Source organism: Thermobia domestica, chromosome 11 (assembly GCF_964235325.1).
Source record: "Thermobia domestica chromosome 11, izTheDome1.hap1.1, whole genome shotgun sequence".
Classification (NCBI taxonomy): domain Eukaryota; kingdom Metazoa; phylum Arthropoda; class Insecta; order Zygentoma; family Lepismatidae; genus Thermobia; species Thermobia domestica.
The window spans coordinates 32,740,911-32,755,346 of record NC_137464.1 but is presented as its reverse complement, the minus strand read 5'-3'; the positions used below and the strand labels follow the sequence as shown (position 1 = coordinate 32,755,346).

Here is a 14,436-nt window from a genome sequence, read left to right as displayed (position 1 = left end):
GTTCTTCCTATTCCTCGCGTTCTTTCCATCATTCCTTCTATAGCGGTATAATAACGTACGTACCTACTAATAATGCGATATTGTAAGTCCAACTTGCGTGATCCTAATAGCGATGTACTGATCATAAATCGCACGGTCCTTTATGAGCTGTAATTAAATGAAGTGAAAAAAATTCTAGTTTAACGTCTCATAGTTATGCGTTTAGACTACATGAGACATGACTAATGAAAGTGATTAATTATGAAAGAATTAATGAAATAAGAGAAAGGGATCACCCCCAAGAAAATCCACCGACACGATATTGATTATCGCACAAACTTATATGGTATGGGATCAGGAGTTCATTACAGAAGGAAACTATGTTGCGTTGATGTGTGCAACTGATTTTTTTTTTGAAAGTGTCAACGTTAACTTCACTTACATCCTTAAAAATGTCAACATTAAAAGTCCACTGGTTGTACTTTTAGTAGTCTAGAGACGATGTGGAAGATAACATACGGGATTCGAACCTGCGACAGAGATTTTACGTCACCACAGCTCAGTTAAAGTAATACAGACAGCTCAGTTAAAGTTATTTTGTAAATGAGATGTGTTAGAAAAGTAATGAGGCTAATTTTCGCTTAACGATAAATTTTATTATTTTTACACATCAAGGTAATTCCCTTCAAAATAGTCCCCTTGGGTAGCTACACAGCGTTGGAGCCGTTGTTTCCAATCTTCATACCAGTGCTGGAATGTTCTGCTGGGATACTCTGCAGCTTGTTTGGTAATGCCCTTTTGGATATTATCCAAAGTACCAAAATGGCGCTCTTTCAAGTGGTTTTTGAATGATGGGGAAAAAACGAAATTACAGAGACAGATTTGGTGAATAAGGGGCTGAGAATTTTTTTTTTCTCACAAAATTGCATTGATTGACACTGCAATGTGACATGATGCTATTATGGTGAAGCATCCAACTGCGTGCAATGCCTGGTCGCACACGTGCCACCCTCTCCCTAAGTCTTTCAAGGATTTCCGATAAAAAGTTTGATTGATAGTTTGCCCTGGTGGTACAAACTCCTTGCTGATAATCCCTCGACGATCTGACCTCACACTGCCCGCACTCTCATCCGTTTTTGAGGTTGAAAGTCTTCCCGCTTGAGGTTTGTCTTCCAGTTGTTCTCGGCCTTCTAAAGAAAACTTGTGTCCTGGATAGGGAATGTTCTGCTTATGCCCTTTGTAACTTTTCAGAAGTCACAATAACGAATTCGACAAGCTTTATACAAAATTTGATAGCACAACATTGCCGCAATATATATGGGTCATTCTATTTGAAAAGGGGTTTTCGAGGGTTTGGAAAACGAAATTTTCACTCTCTTCAAAATGATTATTTTCTTTCTTTTCTCTCTCTCTCTCTCTCTCTCTTTCTATATATATATATATATATATATATATATATATATATATATATATATATGAGAGAGAGAAAAATGAAATGAAATCTAAGTTTTACGTCCCACGTTATGCCGGTTAGGCTAAAGGAGACGGTGGTGATGAGAGATGAGTGAAATGAAGAAAGTGGGAGGAAACTGGAGAACCCCGAGAAAACCCACGAGCACGAGATTGAATAGATGTCTAGATATGAAAAGTTAAAAAAGGTTTTCCCATTTCTTATTACATTTGACTACTGATTCTCCAGTCAAAAATAAGAGCATTAGTAATACAAGGGTCAAATATTTTACACTATTATGAAATAAGTGAAATAGCAAACAAACTTATATTTCTTTCCTTTTTAATTTATCCTGACTTTCTATTAAACAAAGGGGTCCTGACTTTCTATTAAACAAAGGGGGGGGGGGATTCAGTACGAAATCCTAATATGAAAATAACGTTTATTGAATCTAAGAATAGCATTTTGGCCTACTGCACTTCAGCATAAATAAAAATCCTTTGTGTATTTGAAGTGAGTTTCTGTGAGAGATACTTGATCTGCGTAAGATTCTCTCCCTATTACCGTACCAAGTACAAATAAATTATATTTTTCAACCACTAACTTTTAAACATACCTTTTGTTAATAGAATAGCTGTAGCATTAGATACCATATCTTCGTACTGTAAAATACAACCATGTGGAATGTTCTGTTAACTTTGCTGCTACTTATTCGTTACTCAGGACATAATCCAACAACCAGTAACTTCAAACTTTCAAAAAATTAAATATTACAATTTAACCTTCCACGAATATCCCTGTTGGACTAAGGGAAACTACGATTAAGGCATATGAAGAATGATGGAAGAATTAATGGAATGATAAAGTGGGAGAAAACCCACGGACACGATATTGTCCACCACAAGGCCGGGGATCGAACCAGGGACCTTACGCACCAGAGGTAAGCGTTCTACTACTGAGCCATCGTGCCCCTTTTAGACTCAAATAGTGAACGCTCTGTATACTAAAACTATCTCAAGAATCTTTACCACTTCGGTTTTTCTCATTCCTCGTTCAATATCAAAACTACCAGTGAACGGGCATACTCCATAAGCGCCAACAAACTAAATTCAGAACGTAACAACATATGTTCATAACAAATATCGTACACCTTGTCCAATCATTTTCACTACCCCAGCACTTTTATTTAAAAGGCAGAGAATGGCTAAAATTCTAAATAAAATTTCATATTATTTTATGAATAACATTAACTCTTATCGATATAGATATACACAGATCCACGAAAATCTTAAGAGCATAATAATGTATATTTATATTGCTAACTTTAAATTCATATCATTTTATGAATTTAAAGTTAGCAATAAAAACATACATTATTATGCACTTCAGATTTGCGGGAATCTATGTATATTTATATCGATAAGAGTTAGTGTTAATGTTATGAAACAGTTTCAGATTGAAATGACAAGAAATAAAAGGCATAAAAATAGTTATTTACTGTTTAATATCAACAATTTATGACAGAACGTAAACTTTGAAAACAATTATTTTATTCCTCCCAAACTTTAAACGATGTTTCACGTAATTACATTTAACAGAACACATCTTAACACAAGTATTTTAATAACATGACAATCAAGAATTTCAAGCAAAGCGTTTATAATGTTGAACGTAATAAAATAATCAAAATATGTGCTGCAAACAAAGTAAATAGATACACGAACTTCAGGTACACATTCACTGCTGTACAAGGAAAAATCTCTGTAATCTACAGAAAAACAAGTTTTGAAAACAGATGGTAAGTTTGCTGAGGGTGCAGATTTTCATATTTAGATAATATGGTTCTTTTTATAACTAAAATTTTATTAGTGTTAAGCAGTTACATTAAAATTTCTGCCATTATCAGTTTATGCATCATATTTGTAAACCTTTCTACTATTGATACATATATATATATATATATATATATATATATATATATATATAATTTGTAAAATCTACGAACATAGTAAATTCTATCGCTGCAGCAAAACGTTTAATCTATTCTCCTTATTCAGGACGTAATATCAATGAGTAAATGTTTCTCCCAATGTTACCTTACTGTCTCATAACTAAACACTATTATTGCGCTTTTGTGGAAGTTATATATTTGAGAAGCGACCTACTATATAGTATGTAGCCCCATATCTTAACCGTCACATTAGATGGTAAGGTACAACCATTTGCGATTTAAGAAATGCATACATAAAATAGAACAAAAAGACGAATTTTGAAAATAACCTATATCTACATAATAAGTTTAATACGGAAGTGAAACCTGTCCTTGTCTTTACGGAAAATTTTACAATTTTTGAATTTCTAGATAGCTGAACATCTCTTTTCAATACAAAAACTGTGAGGAAAACTAAAGTTAACACGGAAATCTAAGGTCGCCTAAAGTCTGGAAAGCTGACTACTTGGAGCTCTACTAATACAATTTCGCCTGCATTAGGCGAAAACTTACTGTGTAAGTCAAACGTGATATCGTACTATTCCGTTATAGACAGGTTGCACTGTAATTGAGCAGGAAGCCTATATTTACTTTTCCTCAAAATAAAAACACTATTGCTGAATGATGAGTTTTCTTATTAGTCTTTCTGATCTACTGCTATATACCTAGACCAGTCAATAAATTATGTCGAAAACATCAACATCTTACACTGTATTGCAATTATTGAAATTACATTATCTTATGCACATTATATACATATAAGATGTATTAATATCTAAATTGAAGCCAAGCAAAATTTAAGATCACTTCCTACAGCATCGTCTAGTGCTTAGCGACACCATATTTATGGTGGCAGTGTTAATACATAAAAAAAATGTAACAGAAGAAAGACCAATACTAGGTGAACCATTTTATCTTGATACTCCCTTGTAACTTTCAAATTAATAAACATTAAAGCTGAACTTTTGTACCATGCAAATACTGGCAAAGGGACATAATTTGGCATATTCCGTGATAGCACAGGGTTAACAGTGTTGCCAACATGACACGAAGCCATATTTTCGAACGGCATTAAGCCAGGTTATTACATTTCAAATCAACATGTAAAACGAAAACTTATAACCACACTTGCCATGCAGTGCTGCAAACTAAGAACGTTAGAGTATCACAAACTTAAAAAATAACCAAATCTCGGAAGATTCTGCAGCAATTGTAGTACAAGTGGAAGGACAGGGTAATGCACATCCGAAGTACCTTAATATCGAATAATACGGTCATTACATGACTTATTTCGAGCAAGTCTAAACAAAGTTTCAACTAGTGGAAAATTAGACTTTTTTAAAGGACTTTATCTCGAAAAAGTGTTTAGATAAACATCACATCCAATTACGTACTTGGTTTTCAACAGACATTAAGATCACGGCAGTTTGATACTTCAAACCATTTGGGATATAGAAAATAAAATTTGATATATTGCTTAAAATGGAATTTTATAAAAACATGTATTTGTGGGAATTTTATAAAACATTTTTTTTATTTACTTTGCTTCTGTAATATTACAACAATACTTTTCCGCAGGTGTAAATGCAAGTTCTCGGAAGTGCATAACTTTAACAGTTTTTACCGTATCTCTAGAACGATTTGAGATATAAAATTGCTGTAAACGACATTTTGATCGTCACATCTATTGAGAACTATCTATGCAATTGGATAAGATACTTATTTAAAACATTTTTTCGAAAGAAAGGGTTTTGAAAAAAATTCCAATCCTTCAAAGCTTTGTTCGCATTCATTCAAAATGTGTCATATCATGATCATAGTAGTAGACACTAGAATACTTTGGATGTGCATCGTAACACCAAAATTTCAATGTTTGCAACACTGAATAATAAATGTCAAATTATAAATTTTTGTTTAACATGCAGATTTGAGACGTGCAATAACCTGACGTACATCACTTAAGAAATACAACTTTATGTTTGGATTGGCGACAATGTTAACCTTGCAGTATCGAAGAGTGTCAGACAATGCCCCTCTTCCGATACCTGCATGGTAACAAAATTTGAGAGTCGCTGTTTTTGTACATTAGTTTCGAAGTTATAAGGGCGTATCACTGTAAATGGCTCTCTATTTGACATTGTTTCATTTTATGTTTTAACAGTGTCACGCATAAAAGAAGCGTTGTGTATCCAAGAATACTTATAATAAATAAACTCCATGGTTCTGGATAATCACAATAACATTTAAAACACAATTCTGACCAGAACAAAATGAATTATTTAATAACTATACTTTTTTTTTTTTTTTTTTTTTTTTACAGTTTCAATTTATATATATATATATATATATATATATATATATATATATAAACAGCAATTAAAATTATATAAATGAATATGCTAACTAACGGCTGAGGAAGATATAAGATTTGCTGTCACCTGTCTTTTCTCAATGTCTGATGAAGAGGACGTTAGGTCCTTGAAACTGTAACAAAAAACGTATAGTTATTAAATAATTCATTTTGTTCTGGTCAGAAGTGTGTTCTAAATGTTATTACAATATAAAAGCTTCAGGCGGTATCTACAGAAACTGAGGTGAACCTTATTTTTCTTTCGTTTTCATAAATATGAATGTGTCCACACTGACATTTAAACTATTTACTTTATATAATCCTACTTTTATCATATAGTTGCATGTCAGACATTCAAGAGGTTTTGCATTACATATGTACTGTAATAGTACTGTACTGTTTCGTCAACTACTGTCATCTTCATTGGTAACTCACGTGTAGCTTTCTTCTCTTTTAACTTGTACTCATTGCATGTGTTCAATTTAACAGTGATGAAATTCAAATTCTGGTTAATGCGAATATCTTGTGGTCGAACAATTCTATTTACAGCAAGTTTTTTCCTCCCTCCTTGCTACTATAAGCACACTGCTCTAGACCTTTTGTAACGACAAATTTAATGTAGAATTCATTTTGTAGAAAACAACTTGCAAAATTCCTGTTCTAACGCATCACTGAATTTCTTGAAATGCTAGTGAGCAACTGCCATATGTTATTACGAGGTATGTTAAAAAAGTACTGAGAATGGTTTTCTTTTAATCATAATAACGATCATTTTTTAAAATTTTTTTTTTATTTTTGCGAATCAAGGTTATTTCCTTCAAAATGATCGTTATTATGATTAAAAGTTTCCTTCAAAATAGTTTCCTTACGTAGCTACACAGTGATGGAGGAACTGTTTCTATTCTTCGTAGAAGTGATGAAATAACTTTCAGCTCGTCAGTTACGCTCTTCTAAATATTATTCAATGTGCCAAAATGGCGCCCTTTGAAGTGTTTTTTTGAGCAAAGGGAATAAAAAGAGGTCACAGAGACTGAGATTCAACAAGTAGAAGGCTGAGGAACCACAGGAATACTTATTTCTACCAAAAATTCATTGATAGAGACTGCCATATTAGTCGTGGTGTGGCATGTGCAATGCCTGGTCGCACACGTGCCACACTTTTCCCTTTCAACGACTTCCTGATAAAAAGTTTGACAGTTTTCCCTGGTGCACAAATTTCTTATGGTTTCCCGACGACCCTTCATAAGAAACTTCATTCTTTCCACATTGTCATCCGTTCTTGAGGCCGAAGGTCATCTTGTATGAGAATCGTCTTCCACTTGTTCTTGGCCTTCTAAAAAGGACTTGTGCCTGCATAAGGAATATTCTCCATAAACTCTGTAATTTTTCATAATTCACAGTAGCACATTTGACAAGCTTTACATAAAATTGATAGCACAACGTCACTCAAACTTTTGCCGGTCCATTTTTTAACGCACCTCACGAACACAACTTCATTTCAGACGGTTTCAACAATCGTGTAGCAAATGAGGCAAGTTCAAACGTGTACTGAGTCAACGGTAAGAGTTAACTATATGTGAAGGCACAGATAGCAGCATTGTTGGTTCGTGCACAGTGTTGTCAGTCTCATTACTTTCCTTTATTAATAGAAGAGATACATATGATATAAATATTTATAAATAATTGAAATTAGAATTATGGATACTAGGTTATTAATTTCAATTTTAAACACTTTGTATACATGTAAATTTAACTGTTTTCTGATTGGACTGGCAATTATTGTGTTACGTGAGTTACCATCAGCTACGGAAGAACGCGAGTGTTTGCCGAAACAGTATAGTGCAATTAGAATAAATTTAGACGCAGTAAGTAATCATTCTTTATAAATTATACAAATATAAATGCGTCAAATTAGATACTTAAGTAAATATCATTGAAAATATATAAAAGTATGCAAATGCATTTTAATGCACTAATTTATATAAAAGGGTAAATATTGTTACATGTATTGTGAGACTGTGGATATTATTATTCTACAATATTTCGCAAACCCGACTGTTTGGTTAATTATGTAGTCCAAATCTTGGGATTACTTTTCGAATTATTTTTCGGTATTAAGGATCTTCAGAACTTCAGGACGAAATTTTGTAGATATGTATAACTTTTCTCCTTTTAGAATTAATAACTGTATACTGAACAATTTATGGTGAACATGAAGTGTTCGCCATCTTCCTATGTTTTGATACAAGAGATCTTAACTACATGAAAACAAACTAAGGTTTGCGAAATATCGTAGATACATAATACCCCAAAACGCACCACAGAAGTAACAATATTTGGCCCCTTTTATATAACTGAATATAATTTGCTTCTCAAAAAGTAGTGTTCACAGAAGTATACAACATATAGGCTAATACATTATTAAAGTAAACGTCTTCCCAGTGGCATTCACAATATAGACTTCTTTCAGTTGTTTGGTGCACCGATTCTCCCCATACTCTGCGGCGGAGAAGGCATAAACCTGATGCCAAACTGAAGGATCTTATGAATATGGCAAAACACAAGACACTATGAAGGTAAAATACATAGATCAAGTAGCGTTTCAACTACTGGCATCATAATCATCTGTAAAGTTTATTTTGCAAGGCACGATTCTTATGCTAAAACACATCAGATACTAGTGTGGCAAAATATCCTTCAACTTGGATTTCGTTCTGTACTGGTTTCCACATTTAGCGACTATTATAGTATTAAATATACAGTTTTACGTCTATTGTTGTCAGTAACGACGGTGAAGCTGTCAGTGCTACTGTGCCGACTTCTATTCTGAATATCTGTGTCAGAGAATTCAATTTATATTACTTTGTTCGAATAAAAATGTTTCGTAACGTAGATTTTCTCACGACTTGCTTAATTCATGTTATTTGTATCTCTCACTTCAGAAGAAAGAAGAAACAAATCACATTCAACTTCACCGTCAATACTGACAAAAAAGTTGCAACAACTTAAGATGCTCCAACTATGTGAGCCACAAGAAGAGACCGTCAACTACAATGTGTAAGTCTCTACAATGTGTAATTGTGTGGATATTTTTTTCATTTATTCCATTACTATTACTATCGTATTTTCGTAACTCTTATTTTGAAACTGATTTAACGTATGGTATCAAAAATTTTAAATGAATACTTTTACTTAGTTTGAGAAGCAAGGACAGTAATTTTGATTTTTACGAAACAGCTCCTCCGGGCTTGCACCCACATATCCTTGTAGATTTTATATGGCACCTATGTTTATTTACTACAAGTAATTTACAGACAATTGAAAGTATTCATAGAATTTACATGACTCTGCAGAAGTAAACATTTATAATAGGAAATAATCATTTTGCGACAATTTTTGATCGTCACATAAAAAGAAAAAAAAAATAATAAATTACTGAAGTCAGTTGATACACTGCCATATTGTCGGACGTGTATTAAAAAAAATAATTTTGTTGTTTCTGACAGATACATTACTTACATCTAGATATTACAGAAATGGATACCGTAGTTGTTCTTCCGTTACTCAGTGACAAACACATCGATAACTTGAACCATATGGTCATACAGACAACTTAATAAATATGTCTTTTGCAGGGCTAAAGGAGTATCGTGTTAATTGTATTTCACAATCCCTTCGGACCCTTTTAAATCTGTTTCATTTTTTAGAGAGCTGAAAAAAATCACCTTCAAGTCTAATGATGCTCTGAGAAGAAAGTCCGACAGTAAATAAATGAACAATTTATAATCTTACGCCCTGTTAACTTGTACATAGTTTATTATTTTAAGATACTATTTGCTTAGTTTGCAAATACGTACCCTCTATTTTCTGTATTTAGTTCTGAGGGGAAAAAATATTTTACTGGATTTTTCTAAATACAGTGTTACTTTAGCAAGAAATATATGCGAAGCTAACAATGTTAAATATAGAATTGCATGTGTGTCTGGGAATGTCTATTATACAGTGCGTACAGAGCAAAGCATACATACTATGAAACAGTACATAAAGGGACTGCATGTGAACTATATTTACTGAGTCACTGAACTACCACATAGCTGGAATTCTGTTGCACGCCATAAAGAAACAAGGAAAATATCAAATAATACAGAATCGGGAATACTTACTGAAACCGAAATATAATCAATATTTTTGTATTGGCGTAAGACACATTCCATTTTGGGATCTATTCTCACAAGAAAAAGAAAATTGTGTCATATCCTCCAAATACAGTAATAAATCTTTTAGTTAATTTCACAACTACCGCGAAGTTAAATAGTTTACAGATCAGAAAAATCCCTTGACTAGGCGCCCACTGTTTATTGTGCATATGTACTAAATATGTCTTTATTAGACAACGAAAGAAAGAGTGAATTATTTAAGTTTCAGTGTTACGTTCTTAGTAAGCTTTACCAAGAGTCAAACATAGCATCACCTATACCAATTGTAAAAGTGCCTACAATTTACATACAAGAAAGCTCGAAATAAGAAAGCAGTTACATGAAATTGAGTTGTACTGCAAAAAATAAATACGAGGGAGGAACAAGAACTAAGGTTACAAGGCCGATATTTCTGGAATTTCGTCTGTTATCGAGGAATGAGGAGTGTGCGGTAACCCGCCACCTACAGCGCTAGTTGTAACAGGGTGTCTTATCGGTCACGAAAAAGTCACGAAATCAGAAAACGGTCATGAAAGTCACGAAATTTAGTTTTTGGGTCACGATTTTTTAAACTGTACAAATGTAAGTACAGATTGGAAAATTTTGTTCTATAAAACGTCAAAATTCACCACCAAAAATGTCTATGGTCGGCTTTAGACGCTACCAAATCGCAAGCAAAGTACGTTTCTATCGCATGGATGAAAATTCGGCCTAATTCGCACGCAAATTCGCTCTTGAAAATGTTTGTAAATTTTATGATTTGGTAAAGAAAAGGTCACGAAAAAGTCACGAAATTTCATTTTGGAATTTTAGTGAACACCCTGTGTAAGTAAACACAAATGGCGACTCGTTTGGAAATCTGGTCTCGCGAAGAAGTCCTCTCAGTTATTCGATTTCTGTGGACGAAACATGTAACCGCGGTTGAAATTCACCGGCAGCTGCTAGAAGTCTACGGAGAGACTGTACTGTCTCATCAGCAAGTTGCAGAATGGTGTCGAAAGTTTGCGGCTAGTAGAGAGAACATCACCGACGAGGGAGCGCAGCGACCGACCACCACGCTGTTGAAGCAGTTTCGCTGCACATCATCAACCATCCTCCCTACAGCCCGAACCTCGCTCCAAGCGACTTTCACCTGTTCCCGCACTTGAAGGAGCACCTAGGTGGCCGTCGCTTCGCTTCAGGTAAGGAGGTGAAACACTTCGTGACAATGTGGTTGGACACGCAAAGACAGGATTTCTAGCAGGAGGGAATCTTCAAACTCACTCCATGATGCCTCAGCCGATATGGAAACTATGTTGAAAAATAACCTAATGTGCTATCTGTTGGTTGTATGAAATAATATATATATACGTTTCATTGCAAGGCTTTGTAACCTTCCTTACTCGATTGTAAGCGGACTTTTAAACTTTTTTCAACCTTTCCAACAAAATGCCTCTCGGCTTCGGTCTCGTTAATAAGGCTGTTGAAGTAGACTACACTCTTTATCAATGCAATAGCAAAATGTTCCTCAACACATCTGGAGAAACTGCTACAAAAATAAGTTTTCACTAACGTGTAGACTATGTTGAGAAGTCAGTGGACTTTCTTCTAATTGTAGTTGATTTGTGTACAGAGTCGAGAGAAATCGTCGGTCATGCGTTTCACCCTTTTAAGTTTTAGTACTTATTTTTAGGCACTACAGTACTGTCCTCATTATTCTATTTAAAAAAGTACCAATAAAGATTTTTACTTTTACTTTTACTTTTTTTTTTTTTTTTTTTTAGTCTAGAATGATTGAAGAACACGTTACATATGGTTTCACGGCTTTCTACGTCGAGACATAGGGTGTGGATGACGTCATAACTTGAAACAAAGGAATTTTTAGGTCTATTTTTATTTTTGGCGGGTCTACTTTTGCACCTAGAAGACTGAAATTTTGCACACACATTCAGTATACCCCTTAGTAATTTTAGATCTTTTCGCTAAAACAGGCGGTCCAGAGGGACAAAAAGGTGAAGAAAAGGGATATTTTTTTTTAACAAAATATTCCTTTTTTCGCGAATTTCCCGCCTCAGATACATGATGGAGACATGTGAATAGTACCATTTGAAAGTCTGTTCTATTCTGAAGAGAATGATGTACAAACCATGACCCCTACGATAAATAGGGATGTCTCAATAAATTGTTATATTACATCCGGGTCTTTTTGAGTAATCTGGGGCTCATTCAATATTTTCCCCAGCCTTACTATTCAAGATAGAAGCCTGAAATTTTGGACACACATTTAGTACATCCCTTACTATTTTTTAGTTGATTTTGAGATCTGTGCGTTAACAAAGAAGGGGAGGGGGTCCATAAGGGCTACTTTCTAAATTCGGAAAAATCCCGATTTCTCTCAAAATTTCCCACCTCAGGGACATGATAGGAAAACGTGAATGGTATCGTTTGAAAGGCTGTTCTATTCTGAAGAGAATGAGGTACGAACCATGATCCTAGGAATAAAGGGATGGTGCTGTAGCTGCTTGATAGAAAGACAATAATTTACCTAAAAAAAAAAAAAAAAAAAAAAAAAAAAGACCAGTGTCGTATCAAAAGACATCCTCTACGAAGACAGTGGCAAAAAGAAATATGTGGTGATGAATAATAATCATCTGATGGCAATTACGCTTTGTATGCTTTATATGTAAGGGGATCGGCTTGCATCAGTGTCGGATTACAATCGAATACAAACGGTAATTATTTTTCGGTTTCCCTTTATATTGTCCAAGAAAGAATGCTAAAAGACCCCAAGTTCACACAAAGCCAAGTACAGTAGTTTTATTGATATTAAAGGGAGAAATCACAGAAGGTAGGAAAAAAATCTGTTTATAACCGGTTTTAAAGAAGGTGGACTGGCAATCTTATATTTCGAATAAATTACCTACTTGATTAATGAACAGAAATGTTGAGAGGTATCACAATGGACAGCAGAGATGAGAAACAGAACTACAAGTTATTATGTAGACACCAACCTTTGTGGATGAATGGCTGAGTCCGATCTAATGCAAATTAAATGTGAAAATTCAGTCATTTTTTTTTTCAGAATGTTATGGCCATATACTGTAGATGTAATTGCATTCTTCCATAACATGAATCACACCAAAAGAAACTTAAATATAGTATGAGTATAAAAGCCTTTTTAAAAAAAAAATATGTATCCACACCAAAGGCATAATCAACCATTATAAAAATATGAAGAACTATAAAAATATAAAACAAATAATTGAGCTACAAAACAAATACGTTAAGTTTTCTTTTTCTCAAAGACGTACATACAAATATGCTGTTTACTATTAATTATAACAGCACAATTTATAAATATATTTGTTATGTAAATATGAACTTAGGTAATAGAAAGAAATACGTAATAATTTGTTTACAAAAATAAATTCTGCGAAACGATAAACAACATAAATTGAAACGAAGGAATCCATATACTCTATCTTTACAAAGAACAGATATTCAGCAGCGCAACATAAATATCTCAAATTAATATTTTAACCCTTTCACTGCGTAAGTCGACTTTCGTCGACAGAAAGAAAATTTCCCTAACCTGCAAATGTCAACTATAGTCAGTGTTTTAAAGTTGTTTTGTCTGTATCTTGGGCTTGTAGAGAGTAGTTACCGTTCGATTGTTTTTGATAAACAATAGAATGCAAGAAATGGCACGGAAAACCTTTGGCGACTACTCTCGACAAGCCCACGATACGGACAGAACAATTTTAAAATATTAGCTATAATTGACATTCGCAAGTTAGGAAAATTTTCTTTCCGTCGACTTACACAGTGAAAGGGTTAACACAAACACATTACTCTTTACAGCATAGTTTAACAATAATTCTACTATAATTTACGCATCTAACTCTACATTCCGTCTATCTCTAGTTCTATTCAACAAACGCCTTTAAGCATTACGAGCTTACGTCACTAGGCTATAAATTTATTTTACTTGTATATACTGTGAGTCAAGCGTACAGACCAGCTTCCTTCACAGTTTGCCAATCCACGCCATTGAAGAATGGATGGGCTTTTAAGTCTTCAGTCCCATTCACACCTGATCCAAGTCGCTCTGCACAATTGTACCTCAACAGCTGAAAGAACACAGCAAAAATATTTCTTTACAATTTGTTCTTTTTTGCCATCATTTTATACTTTATACCAGTCTTGTTACGGTTTAATTTTCTTTTTCTTCCTGACTTTCGAAACATTTTAATAGTTTTTCGAACTAGCTAGTCTTAAACAATTACCAATGTAAACAATAATTAGGATGAATATGTAGGCAGATAAATTTTATGGGTTTAATCCCTCCTATTTCATCGTATTTAAATATTAAAATAACTTTCCTATACTCAACCAGTTGCTCCATTATGTTAAGAATATAAGAACTACGCTGAAATTTTTGACTCAATCTATTTTGAAATCAATCAACACTAATTAGTATCCGAATAGCACC

At 33.8% G+C, this 14,436-nt stretch overlaps 1 protein-coding gene across 2 annotated transcripts in view; it reads right to left on the bottom strand.

The window, feature by feature from the left end:
- Positions 1–2,916: 2,916 nt before the first annotated feature.
- LOC145664015 (ribosomal protein S6 kinase delta-1) overlaps positions 2,917–14,436 on the bottom strand; it is a 74,863-nt gene continuing 63,343 nt past the window's right edge. For both annotated transcript variants that reach the window (XM_081730304.1, XM_081730305.1), the window contains exon 15: positions 2,917–14,074. In XM_081730304.1, the coding sequence (XP_081586430.1) occupies positions 13,949–14,074 (126 nt within the window). In that variant the 3' untranslated portion in view covers positions 2,917–13,948. The remainder of the gene's footprint in view (positions 14,075–14,436) is intronic.